Consider the following 26,581-nt stretch of genomic DNA (forward strand, 5'->3'; position numbering starts at 1 on the left):
GGAGGAACGTTAAAGGCTCCTCCACTGTGATGACGTATCAACAGATCACTGTTGATAATAAAGCCATTATTTGTGCACTTATCCAACTGCTGTATAGGAGGATATGATTTAATCTGATATATTTTGCTTTTATTACATTATGTACACTGACAATGATTGATTGGTGGCGCTAGTGGTAACATTTACAACTAATAATCAGTAATGATTCATAACTTAAAATAACTTTTATGGAAGCATGTTCTGAACAAACTGAACTTTGCTTCTTGTTGATTAAGTGTACCTGAGCAATTGCCAAACTATTGTCCTTTAATAATTCATAATAACGATAACAGTATCAGAACGTTTTATATTGCTGATGTCTTATAAATTGTGAATTTTACTGCAGGATCATCAACAGGTCATTCACTGATAGACCCCCACTGCATACTTAATGTACTGTAACTGTGTGAGCTACCTAAAGGCTCGTGAATTCTAATATCATCATTATAACATATTTCAGAGGTGAGTGACACATCAAAATTGCACTGTGAATTTCCCCCTTGGGGAATCAATAAAGTTTTATTCTATTCTATATTAGCTCTGGACATTGTTACAAATTATAAAAATAGAGGTGTCTCAGAATTTGTTTTCATGTAGTCTGTCATGATTTCAGCGAAGTACATTACAGCATATAAACTGAATTACTAAACTTAATTTTTAAAGTACAAATGATTATGTGTACTATATTTATGACATGATGGAAAATATAGAATATAAGTAATGTGCTTTAAGTTAAACCTGAGCAGGTTTTACACCCTCATTATCACATCAAATGCATACCGGATACAAACAATCAAAAACAAATGGTATTGTGGTTCACCACAGTAAGAACAGCATAAAGGGAATCCAGAGATTTTGTTTTGATTTCCTGATGTTTCTCCCTTTTATTTACACGAGACATAATTTTAGGGATTATAAGAGATCCCAGTTGAGGTTATAGCTGTCACCTTATACTTATGCTATCATGACAGTGTAAACACTGGGGTAAGATTTGCTACACAGTCCTGCACGTGTGGACCTCAATTTATTAGCATTGGTTGTTCACTCTTTATCACCACAGTCAATTTTATTAAACCGAAACAGTAGATTAATGCACAGTAACTTCAATCATGTATTATTTACAATGGCCAGGGCAGTTTTGAGTGGTACTAAATCAACAGGTTTGTTTTATGAAATCTTACTACCCCGTGCTCCCTTGAGTTCATAAATCCATGTGACAAGCTGGAGGCAAGCGAACAGGTTTTCTTCCCTTTGACCTCGTTGGAGGGTTCGTTTCATTCTCAAGGTGAAACTCTACTCAGTGAGTGACTGCCTCAGCTGTAAAGTTAGAGATAGTTTGGCAAACCTTCCATTCAACAGACCCTTACACCTGATACCCCATATTAATATACTTGGAACAACAACTCAGCAAGACTGGTGGCATAAAAATAGAAGTACAGAGTATGCACCAGCCAATGAACTGCTCCAGATAAAGTAAAAGATCATAAACATGTCTCAACCTTGGCAAGTGCATACTCCAAGGGCTCACTTCAACATCCAAGAACGATAGTGTTAACATCTTTGCTTTGACCAGTTTGCCATGAGACTAGTATTTCCCAACCGGGGCTTGGATCTCCGGATCCCCAACTATGAAGATCTGGAGCGGCTGGAGAAGGAAGAGTCCAGTGACAGGCCCAAGTGGGACAACAAAGCCCAGTACATCCTAACCTGTGTGGGCTTCTGCATAGGAATTGGGAACGTATGGCGATTCCCTTACTTATGTCAAAGTCATGGAGGAGGTAAGTCTAAACAGAAATGGTAAAGCGACGTCTTCTTACATGAATCTAAAAGAATGGTCTTGTACTGTATATGTGATTTTCATGGAAGGACTCGCTATTAGTACTGGTCTTCAAGAAAGGGTTCAAAAGGCAACTGCTGATAATATACAACTGAACTCTGAACACTTTCACTCTCAAAGGAAGCACACACTTGGAAATTGAGTATCATTTTCAAAAGTGGCTGTGCCAAGTGAGCCACAATGGATCTGAAATACTATGTATTAAGCCTCAGGGAATGAGACAATTTTGCAAAGATAATTTATTATAATATAATGTATTGTTTTATTGACTGTAACACAACGGGCAACCCACCGATGGGACAAAGCAGGGAAAACAAAATACTGAAATCAATGTAATTACAGAAGAAATTAGATTGTTAATCAATTTCATATTGGTTCATGCAAGTGCAAGTACGTGTGGCAGAATTATTAGTAAGCGCAAAGGAAAGAAAAAACACAGCAAACACTCCTGTTACCTCTATTTCTACCACTAATAAAAATTATCTTAACGGTCAAACAGTAGTATTGTATTTGTTGTCTTTTGCAGTCATTAGTTTAAGTATATGCTCTGCTCTGTTAACACTACAGTTCCAACACCGTGCATAGTGATTTGTGTTTGTTTTTGGTTATTGTAACTGATATCCAGCTTTGGATCGCCCCCACTGGAAAAACTCCCATGTTTGCAACCTGAGAGTGATTACGTCATCAAACAGCTCAATTACAAAGATAGTTTTGTAGATGTTAAAAATACTGCACTACGCTGTGGAACATAACACTGTATCTGTATGACTGCGTGTATCTGTATGTGGATTGTCTTCAATTACTTTTTTTTATATTATACACGGTTGCCCATAAAGTTGGAAAAATTTAGTTTTCAGACACATTCCTCCTTTTTATTCCTTTTATAAAGTTTAATTGTGGTTTACTTTTCACAGTAATACATCTAGAAGAGATTTGTCAATAAAGTTTTGAGAAAATATACATTTTATCTATCAAGAATAAATCACATTGTCACAATCATTTCATGAGAAGAGGTAAAAATATATATTTTATTCCAACTTTATGGGCAACAGTGTAAATCACTCAGACTGATACTGCAGACATCAAGAACGATGCAGATTTTTGCAATAATTGGAATTACTAATTGGATGTTGACATAAATGTCATTTACAAATGGGAATGCAACAAAAAATATTGTACGTACACAACACTATAACTAAAATTTGTGAGATAAGTCTTCTAACTATCATGGTAGCTTGTTAGATAGTTTACTCACAGTAAAGTGTTGCTAGTGGTTATAAACATGACCAAGAAAATGGGCTGAGAACACAAATGAGTTAAAGCAGAAGTAAGCGGAATATTTGTGTTAATATAAGTCTTAAATAGTTATCTCTTCCGATGGGAATCACTTATATAGAGTGTTTGGTCCGAAACACGGGTCTGTCAGTCACTCTGCTCTGCTGTAAGCCGAGGAGAAAACTTTCCTTGTATCCTACAACCTTTATCCAATGAGGAGAGAGAACGGCATAAAGGGGCGGTCCTCTCTGTGTGTGCAGCCAAGGGATGCGCGTGCATGTGGTGACGTAGGGACGAGGGCGGGGACTGCTAACTCCATCGGCTGACAAGAAGTTAGCCAAAACGACCGGATCGCTTACTTCTGCTTTAACTGTACACACATTAATAAAGCGTAAATTTAACTTAACTCTAAACACTGATTGGCACACAGCAGATGAGAGCAAATTGAGGTAATTCTTCTGGAATAACAACAAACGCAGGGGGCCAAACCCAGGGGTTGGATGGCGGGAGTCCAGCATTGAGAGATTAATGAAACTGACCTAATGTTTTACAGCCAAGGTTAATCGATGTATTAAATATCAAAGCTTTATCTGTAGCCAATGCTTACATTTTGATTGCTAAAAAGATTTATGATTGTCAGAAATTCAGTATGACAGGTGTAATAGTGCACCACTGATCACTTACATTTTACAGGTGCCTTTTTGATTCCCTATCTGATCCTGCTGGTGCTGGAAGGAATGCCTCTTCTGCTGATGGAGTTTGCCATTGGCCAGCGCCTCAGGAAAGGCAGTGTGGGAGTGTGGAGAGCCATCAGCCCTTATTTAACCGGTATTGGTAAGTATAGTAGGCTCTGGAACAATTGTCTAAAGCAGAGGCAAAATGAATAAGTTGAAAGAACATGGAAACACAGCAACACAAAGCTGTCAATGAATGTTTGTGTTAATGAATGTGCGATATCACAGTCAGTGACGCTCTCCCACAGGTATAGCCTCCATGATGGTGTCCTTTTTGGTTGGACTGTACTACAACACTTTAATTGCCTGGATCTTGTGGTATTTATTCAACTCCTTTCAAGACCCACTGCCTTGGACCCAGTGTCCTCTCGCTGAGAATGGGACAGGTATTTGGAAATACACACAAACACAAACTCAAGCACAGTGAGCACCCCAAACTCATGATGGAAACATGTGCAGATGCCTCTTCCTTGCATCCACAGAATTCATTCCAGAGTGTCAACAGAGCTCTACTGTGGACTACTATTTTTATCGAGTGACTCTAAATAGTTCGTCCTCTATCGCTGACTCAACGGGGCTCCACTGGCCGATAGTGGTGTGCCTGTTAGCTGCCTGGACACTCATCTGTATCTGCTACATACGTGGCATCAGCACATCAGGCAAGGTTTGTAGAATCTGATGTTAAATAATATATAATACTGAATCACTGCTATCAGTCACTATCGCAATTATTTCATGTGTTTTAATATCCTGTCTTCACCTCAGGCAGTGTACGTCACAGCCATCCTGCCGTACATAGTGCTGTTCATCTTCCTGGTGCGAGGACTGACTCTTAAAGGAGCCCTGAGTGGAATACAGTTCCTCTTCACACCAGACGTATGTTTCAAATCTTAATAGAGCAACAATATCTGGTATATTTCTCTGGCATTTGTACAAATCAAAAGAGTATACTAATTCAACACACCAGGATGAAATCCTTCTTTCAGGAAATTGTCATACAGTGTAAAAGCTTACAGAGAAATTTCATTTCTGATTGGATTGATCTGATTTAATTAGTTGTTGAAACAACCAAGGCATGAAATGTGGCTTTAAGGCCAAACTATGCATCTATTACCGCACATAAACTTCTTCCATTATGTGTCATTATTGCTAAAATTGGCAAAGAAATCATTAGGCATGAAGGATAGTATAGAAGGAGAAAGGGGTCATCAGCAATTGTTAAAGTAAAGAAACTAGCAGCATGTACTGTATGTGTATACATGTGAAAGCATGTAAACATCAGAAACCTCAACAACTGGAAAGTTGTATGCTGTAACTTTAATTTGGCAATCAGGAGCGGACCAGAGGCTTTGTACTACCATACCAGAATGACAAATTAAACAGATCAAACACATGGATTTAGAGATATTAATGACTTGCCTGAAATGAGGGTAGTTGTGAATCCATTGTAAATGCATCCAACATTATAATAGAAGCTGCTGGTTCCAGGTCCTTTTGACAAATGATCAGCAAATCCATCAACCAATGACATATCCAATAGCATATCTTTATCACTCATTGAACTCTACTACCCAGTCAGTTATGGTCAAAAATGTCAAAAACTGTTATAAAGCCTACCTCTGCACTCAAATCCATATATTCTTGCAGGTGGAGGAGTTGATGAAACCTACAACTTGGCTTGATGCAGGTGCCCAGGTCTTCTATGCCTTCAGTATAGCATGGGGGGGTCTCATCTCCTTCTCAAGCTATAACCCTGTTCAGTAAGAGACATTTAGAAGACATGTAGTGTTTTATAACCACAGTCAATGATCACTTCAATCAAAAAAAACAAAAAAACATTGTCAGACATGGTGTTTCCTCAATCATTTCCCTATTGTCTTTCCTTAGCAACAACTGCATGCAAGATGCTGTGATCCTGACTGCAATAACTGGCTTCACCTCAATCTATGCCGCCACAGTCACCTACACCATCATTGGCTTCAGGGCCACTGAGAAATTTGACAACTGTATCAATGAGTGAGTACAGTTTTTAAAAGGGGTTTCTTTGTTTTTTTCAATGATGATTAAAAAAACACTCCACAATTTAATGTATATTAAGATGGACGTTATAGCAAAAAATGACTGATTGATTGGGCCTTCAAGGAATTGGTAGAGACAGTTTCTAAGTTTTGTTTGGTTTTTTGTTTACATCAGGAATATCAAATCAAATTTGCCATTTATTACTTACTTTTACTTTTTTTTTTAAGTGAGTAAAAACACGAATATGATCTCTTCTGTTGACTCCAGCAATCCAAAATTGCTAATCAGTCATATATCTTTTTCCAGAAACATCTTGACATTATTGAATACATTTGAACTCCCTGAAGACAACATCACTACGAGCAACTATGAGACAATGTTGAATCAGCTCAACAGCTCCTATCCTGACACTGTTCTTGGATTGGATATCAAAACCTGTGACATGCATAAACTTCTCAGCGAGGTAACTATCTTGATGTACGTATATCTATCAAATTCCTCAGTTATTATTGTTTGTTACTCTAATCTGCATTGTGTTTGCTCAGGGAGTGGAGGGAACAGGTTTGGCCTTTATTGTGTTTACAGAAGCCATCACCAAGATGCCTGGCTCTCCAGCGTGGTCTGTCCTATTTTTCGTCATGCTTCTCTGCCTGGGGGTCTCAACCCTGTTTGGCAACATTGAAGGAGTGGTCGTACCCTTGAAAGACCTGAATATGTTTCCTAAAAAATGGCCCCAGGAAGCACTGACTGGTATTCTGTTTTGTAGTTAAATTAATCTTCACGTCGGCTTTGCAACCGGAGATGAAGCTATGTCTGGTTTTGGTCTTAACACAAACTACTTTGTTTCCGTGCATGTGTGTTACAGGGACAACATGCGCTGTGTCCTTTGTCATCTCCCTCCTGTTTGCGCAGTACTCAGGACTTTACTGGGTAACTCTCTTTGACAACTTTGCTGGATCTGTTCCACTTCTGACCATTGGACTGTTTGAGTTGATCGCTGTTGTTTACATCTACGGCATCGACAGGTTAGTTCACGAAGCTCCTGTATTTACTTCATATAATATCATATGATATTGTACATCTCACTGTGAAATTACCATATGGACACAGGCATTCATATTTTTAATGGAACAATTGCTCTATAACCTGTAGCAACAAACCTAAAGATAAGTATCACTCAACTTAGCACTACCTATTCCTGCATACTGTATTGTTTATTGAGTTGTTGAGTTGAGTTGTTTATTGAGTTTTCTTGTATCTTTGCAAGGACTCCCCTGTAAAATGGCTTTTTTGCAAAGAACTTTCCAGATGAATTAAAGTTATATGTTATAACCCAATCGAAACCTTCTTGTGTGTTAGGTTCAATGAGGACTTGGAGTTCATGACTGGACGTAAGCCCTGCCTCTTCTGGCAGGTTTCATGGAGACTTGTCAGTCCTCTGATCATCCTGGTTATCTTAGTTTTCTACCTCGTGACCCAAGCCCAAGAGGAGCTCACCTATTTAGTCTGGGACATCAACACCGTAAGCACATAAATTCATAACAGTACTAGTTGGTGATCATTAATAATTGGAAGTCAGAGCAAATTTGGTCACACTGACACTGCTTTTTCTCATGGCTTATTGAAAAAGATAAATTTATAATGATATACTGTATTTTGATAAATTATATTTTAATGCTATAACATATAATGATAAGTATTGATAACAATGTTCTGTGTTATTCAGGTGGAGTTTCCATCTCTGGCATCAATACCATACCCTTCATGGATAAGTGCAGTCATATTTCTTTTGGCAGGAGTCCCCAGCCTGGCAGTGCCTGTGTTTGCATTATGTCGACTGGTCTATGTCTGGTGTAAGAAAAAATGTGCGTCAAGAGAAAAAATTAAGGAAATTTCCTAAAGTGAAAAATTCTGAGCCAACAACCAAAAAACAAACAAACCAAAAAAAAAAAGCATGATTTTTTATTTCAGTTTGTTCAGTTGTTTTTTTTTCAATTTTTTTTACTATAAAGTTTAGTGCCCAAACTGCAAGTTGCATTAACTTAATGCATATCTACTATTTTATTAAACACAATATCCCCTTAGAGTATAAGTAAGGTATTGTGAATTGTGTAAATGACAAAAGAAAAAATGCTTCAGCTGGACTTATGAGTACATAAGCACTTGAAGGCACTTATTGTTAACTGACTTATTTGTTTGATTTTATATGTATACTTATAGTTTCTGTGCATAACTATCCCATCTGTATTATATGTGTATATAAACTCTACAAGTGAGCTAGTGATTATGCATATACTGTATATCAATATATTGTATATACTGTAAGTGGGGTATGTGTATGTATGCATTAAAAATAGACATACATATACATGTGAATGTATTTGTATGGTTAGTGAATGCATAATATAGATGTATACAGGGTTCCTACACATTTGAAATGTCCAAATTCCATACTTTTTCCAGAACCTAATTTCCAGACTTCTCTGTAAAAAAAATCAAATAATTTGTGATATTTAAGTAAATAGATGTGCATAATATAAAAAAAGCATGCAATTTATCTTGTTTTCATTATTCGGAATGTGTATGCCATTATGCAACCAAATAATTTCCAGAAGATTGTAGCTAAGTACAATAGCACATACAAAATAGTTAACCCAAATAACCTCAGATAAGACCAAACCAAGATTAAGTATAAATAAATAAAATAAATATATTTCCATACAATAGTTTCCATTTTCCATACTTTTCCAGACCTGGAAATGTATAAAATCAAATTCCATACTTTTCCATACTTTCCATACTTGCGTAGGAACCATGTGTATATATGGAATTTAGCTTTGAGCTAAATCCAGCATATTTACATGACGTGATGTGCGCGTCACAAATTGTTCATTAATGTGCACTGTCCTTGTCAAATAAACAATAAATGAAATGAAATGTAGGTATAGACATGTGAATATGAACATGTCTTCACTGTATGTAACCAGCAGCACCAGAGCCTGCCAAAAGAACAACTTGTTGTTCTCTCTGTCCAGGTGACTGGTGCGCATTGTATTGTGACATTGTTCTTTTTTATTTGATTTCTTTATGTTTCAATGTTGCATTTAATAAATATTTGTAACATTAAAAACATCCTTGATTCTTAAGTGAAGTTGGCAATTAAATGATTGAAGGATGGGACACAACTGAAGACACACAGAAGCACACCAGCAGGTGGCAGAAACAGACAACTGCTGAGAGTTGTTCCCTTAAAACAGGAAAAGAATTATAGGAGATCAGGTGTAGTAGAGAAGTTATTCACATTTGCAGTCCTTGCATCTATGTTATGTAGGCGTAGTCTGAGTTGACAGTGTAAAGTAATGGTTTTCATGAACTAATTGTGTCAAATATGGTCGTTTTTGGTACATTTTAAATTCTCCCTTTTTGTGCTTCAAGACAGAGATTTGTGGAACAGTTGGAGGATACAGAGGGAGTTGGACAGACTAGAAATCTATCAAAAAGAAGTTTAGTGTAACTGCGAATCAATTTTACAAGCATTCATGCAACTGTTCTGTGTTGCATTCATAGGGAATAAAAGAAAATTGGCAGCAGCAATAATACAGTATCAGTTTAACTCACTTCTCCACAGTGATTATATCACTGGCAGGAACCATACAATCTCTCACTGTTTATGTGCAACTGTAGAAAAACAGAGAAACCATGACTGCAGGCAGCACAAATGACTAAAAACCTCTTTCAACTTATTTAATTAAAACCCAAGTTGTGAGGGGAGGACACGATTGAGCTCACAGTCACAGACAGGAAGCAGGCATGAAGGCTTTATCACACGTTTCTTTTCTAATCTGCAGATAAGACTGCTATTGGCAACCAAACCGGCGCCCAGAGATAAAACAAAAGTGGGTCAAAACCTAGTATATGATCATATAGTCTCATGAACTGAGACTGTCAACAGAATGTAAATAAACTAAACATTTAATGTTGTGTCAGCGATGTCCATGTATTGCAAAGAAAGGCCTATCAACCAAAGTTAGCATGCTAACTGGCTACCCTTAGCCCATCCAATCTACTGCTCTGAATAAGTCTCAGCTACTGATGCTATTACATCTTCCTTCCCTGTGCTGAGGTTAGATTTAGTCTAGCTAACATAAGCTGGACACATGCATTTATATCTTGGTTGTGATTGGTCAGAAAGCATGTTTCCACAACATGCACACAGCATGCTCACATGTACACCTTGAATGACAGGCACTGGGAGAGTTGGTAAAAACTTAAATTAAACTAATTCAATGTAATTTAAAACATTGGAGCGGGGACTGAAGAGTGCACATTTCACATTTCCCATATAAAGTACATTGATAACATTGGTTTTAACAGTGGTTTACTGACCAGGTCAGAGAACAGGAGAGTTAAGTTTAGCAAGTAACCCTCACCCTGAAATTCCCTTACTCACCAAAAGCATCATGTATTTTCTTCAACTGAAGTCATCTGGCTCATCACATGACTACAGCAACTCAGGTAGCCTCCAATGTGCCATTGCCACCACCACCACCCATTCCTGGAAAGAGACCATTCTCAGAGGCACAGAAAACTCTAAAACTTATATTGTATTCTCACTAGATTGCTGCAGCAGTCTTTGGCACACATGAACTTTCAAATACTTTCTCTATGAATCTTTTCACCTTTACTTAAACATGAGGTAAATTACCATAGTTATTGTGCTATCAAAATATATTTTTTTAATTGAACAGTGACTTGTTAACTTTAAATTAAATCCTTTTTTTATTATTATTTTGTCTTGCATTCTAATTAACAAAACCAGCTTCATGTGTACAGTTTCATTTAACAACACGTTACAACTTTCATGATATCTACATTATCGACTGAACAGTGTGCTGTAGGTCAGTGGAACACTGGTACAGCATCACCAGGTTATCCATTAATTTCAAGCATCACACTCAAACCTGCCTTGTAGGTGAATCTGGTAGGATTTTAAAGGACAGCCCACTGAAGGGAGTCAGACAGAGGACGAGAGGTGAGCACTAAACATCACTGAAAACAGTATCTATTCTAACATACACTGGGCTGAGAGCAGAAGGAGAATTCTGGATTAAATGACAAATATATATACGACCTGACAGGTATACAGTGAATGTTGGAATTAGGAAGGTTGCATTCTTGTAACAGAATTGTGGTTATGCCAAGCAGTGGATCAGCTGAGGATGGGCAAAACAAACAACGCTGAGGCACAGGAGAGACCCAAATGGGACAACAAGGTGCAGTACCTGCTAACATGCATCGGCTTCGCAGTGGGACTTGGAAATGTTTGGCGGTTTCCCTACCTTTGCCAAATTTATGGAGGGGGTGAGATGCTACCTTTACATTCATTTTTTCCCCACATTATTTCACATTTGACCATAATTCATCACATTTTCTGTGAGAGATTTCAAGTGTGTTATCAATTGTCTTATCTAGTCATGAGATGCTTTATTGTTGGCCACAGCTGAATTTCCACAAGAGCAAAGATTCTCTCTTTTGTCTTAGTGTAATTACTCATTACCAAATGGACCAGGCCAGTCATTGTGACTGCCTGTGGAAAATGGTGAGGCTTATCTATGTTTGTTTGATCGGTGGGAGCATTACAGATCTTTCCAATTCAATAGACTAAATTCCTGTATTTACTTCCTCATAGCTTTCAGTGAGATATCTTGAGGCCCACAGACAGAATCCTAAAGGACCTGGGTCAGAGTAAAGTTGAGTAAACAGCCAATCCTGCAAATGTGCAGACGTCTATCAAGTTACAATGTTTAGATTCTGAGATTCCCACAGGTAGTGGTTCAGACTCTGTTTGACCTCGGCTTAGGGATCAATTAGTCACATTTTCTTTCATTTTCATTCCAGATTTTTTGGTACACATGCAGTGACGAGTGAAGATTTTAATACTTATTTATTTTTCTTTTACATTTTTACTCACCTGACTCAGGTCCCCTCATGTTTAACATTGTAATCCAATATAAATAATATGTACATCTTTCAGTATTGCAGTGCCCTTATTTATAAATATGACTTATCTTATTATGGCTCCATTAGGATAATTAAAAATGGTGGTGACTTCATTAATGGCCACACATGATCACAAAACCCATTTTAAATTTCACAGCAAAGTATGTTGATGGTAATTTGACTGATGTTTAACTGTGAAGCAAATGTTTACTGATTGTCCTCAGGCGCATTCCTCATCCCATACCTGATAGCGTTGGTGTTTGAGGGCCTCCCCCTGCTCTACCTGGAGCTGGCTATAGGACAGAGGCTCCGCATGGGCCCCATCGGTGTCTGGAACTCCATCTCACCAGTGCTGGGTGGGCTCGGTAGGTGGTCTAGTAACATCTCCTCTATACAAATTAAAAGAAATGTCACCATTGTTATGTTAAATTTTAAATATTAAACTGCTATGACACAATTCCTTTTTCTATTATTATTCCTTATTGTATTATCATTATTATTATTATTAATTATATTATTCTCATAACATTATTTCCTCCATGTAGGCATTGCCTCTATGGTGGTGTCATTTCTGGTGTGTATTTTCTACAACACCATCCTGGCCTGGGTGCTCTGGTACTTCTGTCACTCCTTCCAAAACCCACTGCCTTGGAGCCAGTGTCCAGTCAATGTAAATCAGACAGGTGAGGCAAACTCAACTGCCCTCAGTCTAGCTGCTGTTGGTAACTTTGTGGACATACAGTACAGTATAGTAAATGGACACCACCCTGAGTAGGTGATATTTTCATATTTACCTCAAACTTACTAAACTCTCTAGAGCGGACTCATAACTAGGAAAACTACTGGACTGTTTTATGGCACAAAGGAATAGTACACCGCAACATAAAATATTCAGGGAGTGTTTTCATGAAGTATTTGCACAGTGGTAGAAAATGTGTGACAGTCTAAGAGCACACATTGTTTTCATTACGTTTTCATGTGTTTTCAACAATACACTTAGGGGCTGATTTACTAGATCCCAAATAAAGTGTGCAAAAAGTGTGCAAGAGTGGTGTGGCAAGAACTCTTGGCTCAACAGGTATTGCCTGACTGACTCCAAATCAGCCTTCATCAAATTCAGGCCCTCAGATAGTGAAACCTTATGCAGGATGGCTTTACAAATGTGAAATACAAAAACAAATGTCCTGAATATTCAAGTACATGCAATTACCTTAACGCCGCTTACTTAATGTTCTTGTACCTCTGCAGGCTATGATGTTGAGTGTGTGAAGAGCACACCTGTCAATTACTTCTGGTATCGGGAGACCTTGAACATCACACCTAACATTGAGACCAGTGGCTCCCTGCAGTGGTGGATAGTCATCTGTTTGGCCAGTGCCTGGAGCATAGTCTACGTCTGTTTCATCAAAGGCATCGAGTCCATGGGGAAGGTAAGTTCATCTGGTGAAAAACATATAAGCTCCAATTTAAAAATCCACCACAGTATCATGCCTAATATATAAATATTTTTTTTAATTCAGGCTGTGTATGTGACAGCCACCTTCCCTTACCTGGTCCTGACCATCTTCCTGATTCGTGCCCTCACTCTGCCTGGAGCCACCGATGGACTGCTGTACCTCTTCTCTCCTGATGTGAGCAAGACTTGTTGCTACTGCAGGTATGAGAAATATCTTTCCTGTCCAGACAGTGACCTGATGTCCGTCTTTACACTCTCTCCAGTGGGAGATACTAATGAACCCTCAGGTGTGGCTGGACGCCGCCACCCAGATCTTCTTCTCTCTCTCTGTGGCCTTTGGAGGTCTCATAGCTTTTTCCAGCTACAATGAAGAGAGGTAAGAACTGAAACCTATAAAATTGATTTTAATTGATTGAATTTATTGATTTGTACCACTTAAAACTTGTAATTTACTCTGTTCTGTGTCCACTAGAAACAACTGTGAGAGGGATGCCGTTCTCGTAGGAGTTATAAACAGTGCCACATCTCTGTATGCCTCCATATCCATATTTTCCATCCTGGGATTTAAAGCTAAAAGTGGCTTCAACAACTGCCTACAAGAGTATGTTCGCACATCTCCTTTGTTTAACTTTCTAGCCTCTTTGCTTTTTCAACACCATAAAGCAGATCTTTTTGTACCCCCCCTCCTACAGAAACATCTGGACACTGACCAACCACTTTGAGATTTCAGACCAGAACATAACACTGGAGAACTACGACAGCTGGTTTGATTATCTAGATCAGGCACATCCTAACCTAACGGCCAACTTGAACCTGAGGACTTGCGACTTGAAAACATTCCTTGACCAGGTATTTTAATTAAAACACCTCCAGTTTTGCACATCGCATAATATTTGTGTCAGTCTCCTTTTTCTTATCTCTCTACCCTTAATTCTTCTGTAGTTTATCTGTTCTTGCCGCCCCTTTCTTTCCTGGAGTACAGTACATCATGAGCTGTTCAATATGTACAGCCAGTTGAAACGTCCTCATTATTTGTTGCCTCTTTTATCTTCCTCCCCCAGAGCGCCTCAGGTACCGGACTGGCTTTCATCGTGTTCACTGAAGCGGTGATAGAGATGCCAGGCTCACAGATATGGGCCATACTGTTCTTTGTAATGCTCTTCAGCTTGGGCCTCTCCTCCATGTTTGGCAACTTGGAGGGAGTCCTCACACCCATCCATGACCTCAAACTGCTGCCCAAATGGATCCCTAATGAGCTCGTCACAGGTACCTGCAGATCTGCTCAAGTTGTTCTGAAGTCAAAATTATGTTGCCTTTGAATCTCTCTCAGTGTTTTTTTCCCCCCATATTTTGTTTTTAGCGGTTATCTGCCTGTTAGCCTTCCTGACAGCTCTCATCTTCTCCCTGGGATCGGGTAACTACTGGGTGGAGGTCTTCAACAGCTATGTGGGATCTGTGCCGCTTCTGGTCATTGCATTCTTTGAGATCGTTGGGGTCATTTACGTTCGTGGAATGAAAACGTAATCTCTCCTTCCTCCTCTTACATAAATCCTGTTTCCATTTGAGATTCGTATAAAAATGTAACCCCCACTCCTTGTCTCTCGTGTCTTCGCTATAGCTTCAGTGAGGACATCTATTTCATGACTGGAAAGAAGCCCAACATCTTTTGGAAGGCATGCTGGATGGTGATCAGTCCTGTGATGCTCCTGGTGGTGCTGGTTGCATATGTGGTCATCCAGGTGCAGAAACACCCCACCTACCCCACATGGAACACACTCTATGTAAGTTGGCTGAGGGCCTGTCTGAGACATTTGTATAGAATGCATCCAAATATTCAGTGGCTTCCCATGTCCTAGAGATGTGGGTATCATTTCCACACACTCTCTTGAGGGAGTTCCTTTCATGCGCTGCTCACCTCCATGGTAGTTGCACACAGCAACATCCAAAGGGTCTTGTTTGTAAGATCAGGTCTGTTGGCTAAGTGTAGACGGCACATGCAGGAAATGAGCTATGGATATCGAGTTGAGCGGCTATGTTAATCTCACGACTTTGTGCAAAGATGAAGAGAAATATGCCAGGAAGCGTCCATAAATTTGGGGTCATGCATGCATTCCTAATACAGAGCCAACCAGAAAAGAATAAGTTATGTTTTCAGGGTAGGTGTGCACTACAAGTATTTCATAGTTGACCAGTGACTCTAAGCTGGCTGTCATATGAAGCAAAGAAATTGGTAACAAATTCAAAAGTGATGTCATCTATTCATCATGATTTTGTGCATCTCTTTTCCTTTAGGAACTTTTCCCCGAAACTGAAGTAAAACCATATCCAGACTGGGTCTTTGCCATCATCATCCTCCTCTCTGTGGTCCCCGTGATTTCCATTCCTCTGGTGGCCATCTACAGACTAATCTGCTGGGGTACCAAACGGTCATCTGCTGGTACTGAAATTAACCCCTACTGCAACGACGGCTTTGAGGTTGAAACATAGGAAGAGAGGAATCGGCTTGCTTAGGAAACAGACAGATCTCTTGATGGCTGTCACCACTTCTGTGGACTGTTGTTATTTCACCAAAGAGCCAACATAAGTTAAAAATGTAAATAGGCTATTCGGTAAATTTTTGATGTTTACATTTGACCTGGTTTGAAATATGACAAACTTACAATTGTTCATCAATAACAAAACTGGATTTATTTCAGTCAGATTCATGGTATTACTGTGCACGTTGTAACTAATATTCAATCAGTCGTCTTTATTTCACGTTTACAATACCTTACATTAGAAGAGAAATGTCACAAAGCATCACTGCATGAGATCTGTTTGTGCTGCTTCTGAGATTCTTTAAAAGATCAGTTATCAACTGGTTCTTTATCATCTTCTCAAAAACCATTTGTCTCACTTTTTGTAAATACAATATTTCTGTGGGCTGATTTACATAGAAATAATTGAGGTTGAGGCTGTGATGTCACAACCTCTTTGTGGAAAACTACAACAGAGTGTAAATCAAAGTCCAAAGACACAAACAGCTCAGGATTGAGACAGAGTGTTGTACAGGTTGATTTTCAATTATCCGTCTTTATTGGTATGGAGGTTTTTGTTTTATTGGGTGCACTTACGATGTTTCATTTCAATGTTTTTTACGAGATGACTAAGAGCTGCCTTTTCTCATTCACTGCAACCTACTTTCCTGACACTGACGGTACATATTTTGGCACACTGACAGATAAGATCGCTCCAAATGACCGGTTTCAACACACTGCTCATCTCATTCTCTCGAAACCTGAGGATGAGATAAGCAGAGATGAATGTTTTGGTCTTAATCAAGACAATTATAAATAGATTTTAGAGAAAAAATAGCTATAACTAATAATTATCAGTACCTTTCAACTGCTGAGGGTTTCTAGAAGCAGTAACTGGGGCTTGGTGGTAGTTTACATCTGGATGGTCAAGAAGTCATCTGGAATCCTGGGGTTAGTGGCCTGTCGAACCCTGGCCAGCCTCAGATCCCCCAGACGCCGCTCAAGACAACATTTTCCTGTTATGAGATGACAACAGAATAACAAGGAAGGTGTTTTTTATCTTTGGTGGCAAAGTGCAACATTTATTTGTGTATGAAACCAATTTTAAAGGGTGGCAATAAACTTGACTTGATTACATGTAACATCACACGGAGTTGGGTGGATCTCTCCCAAAGTCCACATTCAAAGGGATTGGCCTTCCTAGAAAGTTTCAGTGAGGATGTTTTCATATCGATCATTACATCTCTTCTCCAAAGACCGAGGGCTTGGTCCTCCTGCAGGTGTAAAGTCGGCTGCTGCACACATGCACTTTTTTCTGCTTATCCTGTAACTTCATGGATCTAAACATATTTTTATAAACCATAATCTCTGTAATGCCTGCGATTTATGAGTAATGCTGTCCGTATGTCACAGTGTAATCCACCACTGCAACTCAGTTTGACCATTGACTTTGACAGTGATACTGTACACAGCAGTGGTGACTTCAATAATAGTTAATGTTTCCCAACGCCCTCACGGATTGTTTGGATGATTTTAACCACGCACACCACCACCAGAAATCATTTTATTGATTGATGCCACGTGTTACTTTATACTTATTCAAACAAAAATCCATCTCCTACTTTGGACTCAGTTTGTGCTTAAAGCGAACTGTGCAGACCTTTTTTCTTGTCTTTATTCAGTTCACGGTCACATACAGTATGCTGATTTTGGTTTTGGTTTATTGCTCAGACTAAATAAACTTTGTATATGAAGACTTCACCTCAGGCTCTTGGCACCCCCACTTGGTATTAAAAAATATCAGATTAGTTGATGGTGAAATAATCATGCATACTTTACTGTTAATTTGATTTATTTCACTTATCTCTTTCCATTTGTAAAATAATTTGTTCTGCTCAGTTTTCAGTCATTCTCTATCTGGCATTTGTGTCTTTATGTTGATGCTTAATATTTTTAGTGGCATATTTCATTACATCTGTATTGACTGTATTAATTAAATTATTCTTATTATCATGACTGTGCCACGACAGCTATGCTACTCTTCTTGGGTAATTTCTGTATGTGTGTGTTTCCTGCAGGTACATACGTCTGTGTAGGCGTGTGATAAGATCCTTGTAGAGAGGACGGTGCTGTGAGAGCACTAGCAAGAAGGACAGACAGAAAAGCAGCTCCACTGCTTCATACTGTATGATGCCTGTCTGAGTCCTACTGCCTAAAATCAATCCTGGAAAAAGAGGAGGCAGGAAAAAAAATGATGAGAATACATTTTGAACTTGATAATATTGTGTGCTACTTTTTCCAGATGCGTGTGGGGTAAATAGTGCCTTTGTTGCTGAGCCTGATGAGGTGGTTGGCGTACTCCGCCATGTCCCATATCATCTGCAGGAAGTAGACAGGGTTCTTAGCAACCGTCTGACCAAAGGGCAAACTCTGGGCACACACATGGAACCTACAGAGAAAACATACAAAGGCCCTGTAACGTCAGATATTTACATTCTGAGGAAAAAGGCACCGCAATTAGTTTGCAGCTAAGAGCAGGTATTGATCAAAATCCTGAGCTGTGTTTATTCTAATAGCAGTATTATCTTTACTGACCTATTTATTAAAGCAACATTGTGGGGGGGGGACTTATCAGCCAGCGCATCCAACATTACCCATTAATAAACGAGTCTGTGGCGACCGCCGTCTCTCTCGCGCACACACGCACTTGGACAGGTGGAGTGGTGACGGTAATAAACATATGCGCTACATCGCGCTAATGTGTTCAAATTGCTATCTGCCCCCCATCAGAGTGTTCAACAGGTAATTCGATAGCTTTGTTTTCTGGTTAGCTGCTGTCTACGCTCTATTTTTTGCTGCTGGCTCACTCTAGGCTACAGTCAGGTAAGCGTGTGTATGCCGTGAAGCAGGTCACACTCTACGGCTCTACGCAGAGGGGGGAGGGGCGGTGTTCCTACCCGCACAGGGAAGTTACATAGTGCAGTTTCAGCCGACGTGACCCGGCTCATTCATCCTATTAACCTTTTTTTTTTATCATTGCAATGAGTCTGTAAACATTATTTTAAGGCCGATAAACTCCACAATGTTGCTTTAAGTCAAAGCCAGTGAGCACATCAGAAAATGGAAGCAAATTGTATTTTTTATTGCTTATTTCAGTGCATTGACTCGGCAGTGGTCAATATGTGATATGTGAATAGCCAGAAATGAGATTGGTGTCTTTACCTGCACGCATGAAGCAGCACCAGTTTGTAGATGTTCTTGTAGACTGCCTCAAGAGAATTGGTCTGAGGAGGAAAATGAATCCATCATCATTAAAAGTGCAAGTACAAAAATGAAACAAGAGGGACCTAAACGGAAATAAATGTGAGATGTCCAGCATCGATAAAGAGTAAAATGAGTCACGACTCATAAACTCAATTTGCAACCTCACTTCCAGTTTACAAGGGATGTTATTACTAATAATATTATTCACAGTAACTACTTCCCTGACCTTCAGGTCCACGAACAGAGCATGACATTTGAGTCTGATGATATACATCAGTTTCCTCCGCATTTGCTGTCCAGCTGAGTGGGAAGAGCCCAAAGTGAGGCTGTAGCGCAGAGACAGGCCAGCATAGCTGTCACAGGTGGAAAGTTAAAAAAGGGGAAAAAGTAAATCACTTTAATATTACAGATTTAATCATCCATGCTATGCTAGGAGTTATCTCTACGTAGAACGTTTATGAGGAAGTACAAAGTTCATTTACATGGCTTACGAGAAACCATAAAGACTAACAAAATTCCAGTAAGTTATTATTCATGAAGCATAATGTTGCCAACAATTAACTGCAATTACAACATGAGGAATGTTTCACCTTGAATAGTCTTTGTGGACATCCAGTGTGTTTGTGTCCAGCAGCAGCCCACACCAGGGGAAGAGGCAGTGAGGGGGCAGCATGCGAATGTCGGGACAAGAGCCCAGTTCTCCTGACACTTGAAAGTTGACCACCACCTTCTGCGGGTTGACCACTAGACCATACTGTGGCACCCCTGCCAACAAGATCCTGTACACCGTGTTCAAGTGTTACTACCAATTGCTGAACCAAAACATTCTGCATCATGTTGTGCTAACAACTTTTGGTTGTGACTATCCATTCGAATGACCTCCATCACTTGATTTTATCCACTGTTGATTTTAAGCACCTGTCTTGTATGAAGTGCTTTGTAATTTTGTTTTGAGAGGAACCTACAAATTACTTCTATCAATTGTCAAAAATCACAATGATTCAATTTAACCTTGAGATGTTTAAACTGACTAAAACAAAAAGAAAACAGAAGAAAAACTACTATAGATGAATAACTACACCCTCACATATTATAACAACAACAATAATAATAATACAAATAATTATTACCATTATCATTATTATTGTACTGATACAGAATCCAAACTAAATGTAGGAACTGCAAATCATACTGCAGCCTTGTACTTACAGGTTCCATTACATCAGACCTTTTCTACAACCAAGAAAATGTGATTGTCTCATTTTGAAACTCATGAAGAACTAATAATAATAGATATAATGGATTTTTTAAGGTCCAGAATATTCTGAATACGAAAGAGCAAGAGTGAAAATTAGGAAGTTCTTTAAAAATATGTGTGTGATAACGACTGTATCAAATGAACAGCTGGAGAGTGTCATACTTGAGGAAGGTTTGTGCTTCATGTAGATCTGGTGTGATCAGAAGGAAGTCGTCCACCAGCCTCATCAGACACCTAGAGGAGAGAGAGAAATATAGAAAGACTGCTCCCTGCTGCTGGACATGTGTTACTACACGTAAAGAGGATATCTGTAATGGAAAAGCAGAGATCTGCTGTACCCTTTCTTCCCAGTTATGTGTTTGAACAGGACATTCTCCATGTGACCATAGCAGAGGCAGCAGAGCAGACTGGACACAACCGATCCCTGAGGAATTCCTCTGCACTGACGGTATGTTCTGCAAAACAAAACATCAAAGACCAGATTAACGCTCATGTTCACATTGTAAGTGACAGAAAATGAGTTCTTGGCGTTGCTTACTTTTTCCCAAACTGAACAACGCTACCAGTTAGCATTTGGGTGAAAAACTGTGACGCCTCTCTGCCGTGAAGATCTGAGCAGAAATGCTAGAAGAGAGAAATTTTATGAAAATTCTAAAAAAAAAAAGAGGGGGATGGGTGGGATATCAATATGTTTCACTAAAATGCACATCGAAGAATGTCACCTGCTCCACCAGTATGGCGTGATGAAGTTTGCCTCTTTTCTGCAGTGACATTACAAACCCTTTCATGTTGGTGGATCCTATGTTGTCCTCCAGGAAATCTGCCTGTATTGACAAAAGTAAACATTCACAAGCAGGTTGAATAATGTGTGTAAACATACATGGGAGTGTGTGTGCGTGTGTGCGATGGTACCTGTCTGATAAAGGACTTTTTCAGGCCCTCATGTGGATCAGCCCAGATCTTGGCGTAGCGGCGGATGGTAAAGGGCTCGTCCTGGACAGGTGATAGGGCCTGGCCAACCACCTCAATGAGTTTGTCATGAGGTAGACTCTCATAGGCTCCACTCACATCCACCTTAAGCCCAGAGACATGACAGAATTACTCAGTAAATGCAGAAATTAATGTTAAAATGAGACAATAAAGTACAATAAACAACAAAGTTTTTTTTTCATCATTATCATTATTTATTCTTTTTTTTTTTAATATTTATTTCAAACATCTAAGTTAACATGGTACATATTTTTTCATATTGTATTTTTATTATTGTACTCATATCTCTTCGTCTATTTCTTTACCAATATTTTCCTGACTCTTTTTCTAAGGCTGTGTTGGAGCTGTTGCTATTTATAAGTTCCCCTATTGAGGAATAAATAAAGTCTTATCTCATCTTTAAAAAAAATAATCCAACCTTAACAAAATAGAGGGGTTGCGGCTTTTCCTTCTGGGCTGGAGCCAGAGACAGCAACACCTTGTGGATATCTGTCATCCCCCACACTGAGGAGCCCAGGAGAGATGGAGTGGCGCGCACACAGGCCCGTAGCATATCCAGTAGGTCACGGACACGCCCTCGGTACAGCTGCAGGAGGATAAATGAAATGTCCCAAAAATCCTGCAACATGTAACAACATAAAACTCACTGTAATGTCTTGTGTAGAAATGTACCCTCGTTTTGGTATCCGACCCTACGACTCGTGTGATAGGCCTCATGCCATCAGTCTTGGGGATGAAGCGAAGGCGGGAGATGACAGTGGCCTTAGGGAGGGATGCTACCTGTGCTGCAGTCAACTCCTCCATCTGTCCCTTGGAAAGGTGACCTCTAAATCACAAAAATGGTTTGTGAGCTTGTGAGGTCTGTACATATATACATACACACACACACACAGACACAGGTGCATTTCAATAAATTAGAATATCGTGGAAAAGTCCTTTTCCAGAAGTTCAAGTCAAATAGCCCCAACCAAGTATTGAGTGCATATAGATGGACATACTTTACAGAAGGCCAACATTTCCATATTAAAAATGCTTTTTTTAAATGTGTCTTGTGTAACATTCAAATTTTTGGAGATACTGAAATTTAGGTCTATGTGTAACCTATTAAATATTGCTTTCATAAATACGTATTTACCGAAGTCTAATCACAATCGCATACAAATGAAAGCTACGGTAGGCGAAAGCGGACAAACTTGGTGTCTGTGACTAGAGGCTTGTGCCGATCGGAGGACGATCGACAGTGTTTTTTTGTTTTTTGTTTTTTTTATAAAGCACACACACACAGTGCTACAGCTAAGCAGCATTAGCAGCTCAATCTTCCAATGTTGAACAGTTTTTATACAAAGTGCAGCCAAACACCAGGCTGAAGAGAGAGGCACAGCAGAGGCTCCTCTGTGGAGCTGCAGGTGAACCGGCTGGAGAGCACACTTGACGTCCTTTTTTTTTTTTTTTTTTAAGCAGGGCCGTTGTTACAAGTGATGCACATCTATGTCCGAGTATGTTTGTCCTCTAATCTTCCGTCACGGGACTGCGCTGCGTAACTGGCACATACTGTAAGTCTTCCTGTGTAACTTTTTGCTGCAAAATATGACTGAAGTGGAAGTCTGCATGTGTGTTAAAAAAAATCACCAACAGTATTAAGAGTTATTGTTATCAGTTAGCGGTTAGTTTGTCCTCGAGGGCCACCGTCACTTTGCTGACGGGAGGGGTGAGCGCTGCATACTAGAATCTGAACACTGGATGTCATAGTTTCCCCCCAATTTTACACACTAGGGCTTTAAATGTAAGGCATAATCATTACGATTAAAATAAATTAAATAAATACAGACTTGGAATGTTTCATTCTGTGTAATGGATCTATATAATGTATTAGTTTCACTTTTTGAATTGAATTACTGACATAAATAAACTTTTCCATGATATTCTAATTTATTGATATGCCCCGTCCTGTATACAGTATATGCATGCAGATGTGTGTGTGTGTGTACCTGAAGGCCAGATCCTGTAGTTTGGCCCAGACCTCCTGTCTGTAGAACCTGAGAGCGTTCTTCTGGGCCACGCTCTCAGTGACATAGAAGCAGGCTCGGACAAGGTTTACAACATAGCCATCCAGAAGCCAAGCCAGGAACTGACCCAGGATCTGTGTCCGGTATGAAAGCTCACTGGGTGGGAACCTGCCTGCAGATGAGGGTTGTTATTCAAAAACCATATAGCAGCAGAATAAGACAACCAACTGATATGGTGACATTCTTACCCGTCTTACTGATCTTCAACCATCCACAGTCATTCACCTTCATCTTCCACAGCAATTCAGCCAATGAGAACCTCTCAAACTTGCCGCTGCACAGGAAGCCCCTGACCCTGACAAAGAAATTAAGTCGATTGTGGTCGGAGCCCCACAGTTCCTGCGGGATCACGGCTGAGAGACATTCCCTGACGAACAGGTAGACCCGGTGAGGTGCGCAATGCTGAGGCAAGAGGGAGTTCAACTCTCCCTGTCCTGCATCTCTCTCTTCCACCAATGGGCACAGCCTCTGCAGTATCCTGCTGTACGGACATCTCCTATGTTGATGCAACAGTTGACCAAACGCAGGGACCATGTTAAAAAAGCGTTGGGGGAGTTTCTTTGGTTTCCTCTCCAGCCCGTTGAGATACGCCAGTCCCTCAAAGAACACCAGTCTTATCAGATCTCGCCCTTCTAGCCTTCTGGATCCAACCGCGGTCTTCTTTCTCCTGTTGAGAAGGAAGCCACGCATTCCCCTTCCCCCATATAGGAATCCTAGTGTGCGGATAAAACATTGCGAGGGAGGTAAAGGAGGGTAAACACCGGATCTCCAGCTGGGTCCTCCTTCCGAGGCAATTGTGGTTGTTTGTATCTCGGCGGGCTGTTTAGAACCAGTGCCAGCATTTTCCAAAGGCTTAGCAGACAGAGTTTGTTCTGCAGACGTGCTCTGCCCTTCCTCTGCTGTCTCGGAGCAAACTTGTTGGGTGTCCCGTGTGGGTTCTAGTTGTCCCACTCGTCTCCTCTTTCCTGAACGTGCCATAACCACCTCCTCATCCTTCTGGTCAATTTCTCTCTTTCTTTTCCCCCTCTTCATGCTTACATCCGTGCTATTCTTCATTTTGCTGAGGGTAGGATCTTTGACTTTACATCTCATTTTGAAGGTCAATGATCTTTGACGCCTTCTAAATCGAGCACTCTTACGTGCCCTGGGCCGAGGCTGGAGACGGAAACCAGTGGAGGGAGACACCATGGAAACCCTGTCATACACAGGAACGCCGCTCACCTGGAAAACACAGGAAGGAGGGACTGCCACGAACACAGAGCAGCTCTCCAACAGGTACCGTGTAATGTCCGTACCAAGACGTATTGCGACCTTCCTCCACATGTCGCTGCCATGGATGTAAGCAGCACTTTGGGTTACGTCTCCTTGGAATTTGAAGTGGTCTGCATCCCGCTCCTCCTGAGCCACGGAGAGATAGCTGTAGCCGTGTGCCAAGACGTTTCGTTTTCGTTTTCTTTTCAAAGTGTTCAGGATAAATGCCAGCAGTTCAGGCAGGGTGCAGATCTGTGGAAAAAATACAATACAAGACACTAGATGTAAGAACCTTTTTTTCCCCTCCTCTCTCCCATATGAAACCTCTCATCACACTCTATTATATCTATCACTCACTATGTCTATCAATATCACTTTTTTTTCTATTACTATTATTATTATTATCTTTGTTTGTAGTAGTAGTAGCACTGTAGCATTGCCTGTCATCACAGCATGGTATTGTCTTTAAGTCCCATCCTATATATTGTCACACCTGTTACTCTGTATTGTCCTGTTTTGCTTTTTGTTTAGTTTGTCTTTTATTCTTGTCATCACCACGTGTCTTATAATGTCTGTCTCTACACAATAAATAAATAAGAAAACTTCAAATTTGGTCTACTACTACTAAGAGAGCTTAATGGCTTGTGCAGCCCTGTCATGATTCAAGGTTGTGTAGCTATTTTCAGCTAAATATAAATCATTTAATTCCCATGAATTATCTTTTCATAAACATGTGGGCCATTTCCATAATACCACGTTTGATAAGGGTTTGCTGATGAGCTGAAATAATATATCTGCCACAGCCCATACACGTCTGTCCCAACTTTTTGTAAAAACCAAAAGCACATCTGAACTCTGCTTACATGACGACATCATCACTGCCCTCGTGCCCTGGCAACACAACAGTTAGCTCGGTAATTAGCCACCTGCCCCATGGTTGTGTAGAAGCACGAGTCAGCTTGACAATACCAGTGACAGTGGGTATAGAAACGTACCTGGTTACAGCTCGGTACCTGTTGCAGCTCCTTGTCAAAGCAGACAAAAACACTCTGGACGAATGTTTTAAAGCGGTTTGTGTCTGACTGTTCAACCAGTGCAGCCCCCTGCCCCTCTCTAAACACGATGCTGTTCGCAAACTCCTCCAGTGTCTGAATGTGACGATAGAGGGACTGAAGGATGTCGAGCACACCGGACATCTGACTCGTCGACATTATGACAGAATTAACCTGTCGTGCTGTCACTCAGGACGTGTGTGATAAACCCTAAACGCACCGAGGAGGGTAACGATGAGATTTATTATTTGGGTGTTTCAAGGACCCGCGCCATCCTCAGCCAATGAGAGAGCAGGTTACACAAATGGTCCAATCATGTAGCTTCATACTGCGGCGGCGAAATCACAGCTAACCAACTGCAAATAAGAAACGGCATGTTGTCTTTTTTTCCCCCTTACCAGATGAGGAGGAAACTGGATATTTCCAGCTAAAAAAATGTAGCAGTAGGAGGCCTACTACACAGAGCGATGGTCATGCGTGGTAAAAGTTATCCCTAACTTCGCCTCTAAAATGATAGAGATACACCGTATTTTAGTCATTATGAATTCGGCTCAACCACAGGATGTTCCTGTGCTTGTATTAAAATATTCTTTGAGAAAGTTTTCTTGCAATCTTTTCTATTTTAGTGAGAAACATTTCACTAAAACGTAGCCTAAATGCTTCGTAGAATCTATGAAGCTGAAGGTACACCGGTTAAAAATATTCTACGAACATAATTCACCATATTATAGTGAACCATATCGCTTGTTTTTTGTTTAAATAACATGCTAGTCCGATTAGAAAGTGTTCTCACGTTTTAACACGGGAATAGCCTATTGATAGCT

The 26,581-nt window shown here is 40.0% G+C and overlaps 3 protein-coding genes across 3 annotated transcripts; 2 read left to right on the top strand and 1 right to left on the bottom strand.

Moving 5' to 3' along the window:
• The first annotated feature begins 1,481 nt into the window (after window positions 1–1,481).
• LOC146978859 (sodium-dependent neutral amino acid transporter B(0)AT1-like) lies at window positions 1,482–8,315 on the top strand. The gene is made up of 12 exons (XM_085791894.1): window positions 1,482–1,817; window positions 3,845–3,985; window positions 4,134–4,271; window positions 4,368–4,549; window positions 4,651–4,761; window positions 5,533–5,645; window positions 5,773–5,901; window positions 6,211–6,367; window positions 6,450–6,654; window positions 6,770–6,929; window positions 7,264–7,426; window positions 7,631–8,315. The coding sequence occupies exons 1-12, from the start codon at window positions 1,619–1,621 to the stop codon at window positions 7,802–7,804; spliced, it is 1,872 nt and encodes a 623-aa protein (XP_085648020.1). The 5' UTR covers window positions 1,482–1,618; the 3' UTR covers window positions 7,805–8,315.
• A 2,605-nt stretch (window positions 8,316–10,920) lies between these two features.
• On the top strand, window positions 10,921–17,016 carry LOC146978860 (sodium-dependent neutral amino acid transporter B(0)AT3-like). The gene is made up of 12 exons (XM_085791899.1): window positions 10,921–11,265; window positions 12,129–12,269; window positions 12,450–12,587; window positions 13,153–13,334; window positions 13,425–13,535; window positions 13,624–13,736; window positions 13,833–13,961; window positions 14,053–14,209; window positions 14,422–14,626; window positions 14,721–14,880; window positions 14,979–15,141; window positions 15,653–17,016. Exons 1-12 carry the CDS (start codon window positions 11,124–11,126, stop codon window positions 15,845–15,847), a joined length of 1,836 nt encoding a protein of 611 aa, XP_085648025.1. The 5' UTR covers window positions 10,921–11,123; the 3' UTR covers window positions 15,848–17,016.
• Window positions 16,032–25,978, bottom strand: tert (telomerase reverse transcriptase). The gene is made up of 16 exons (XM_085791898.1): window positions 25,701–25,978; window positions 23,643–24,957; window positions 23,377–23,566; window positions 22,061–22,214; window positions 21,807–21,974; window positions 21,311–21,472; window positions 21,121–21,222; window positions 20,937–21,022; window positions 20,737–20,853; window positions 20,561–20,632; window positions 19,731–19,919; window positions 19,367–19,493; window positions 19,099–19,160; window positions 18,201–18,325; window positions 17,963–18,100; window positions 16,032–16,892 (listed from the first exon to the last, which is right to left on the bottom strand). Exons 1-16 carry the CDS (start codon window positions 25,914–25,916, stop codon window positions 16,789–16,791), a joined length of 3,327 nt encoding a protein of 1,108 aa, XP_085648024.1. The 5' UTR covers window positions 25,917–25,978; the 3' UTR covers window positions 16,032–16,788.
• Between the last annotated feature and the right edge of the window lie 603 nt (window positions 25,979–26,581).

Source organism: Trachurus japonicus, chromosome 11 (genome assembly GCF_045865225.1).
Source record: "Trachurus japonicus isolate A0001 chromosome 11, Traja_1.0".
In the NCBI taxonomy this organism is placed as follows: domain Eukaryota; kingdom Metazoa; phylum Chordata; class Actinopteri; order Carangiformes; family Carangidae; genus Trachurus; species Trachurus japonicus.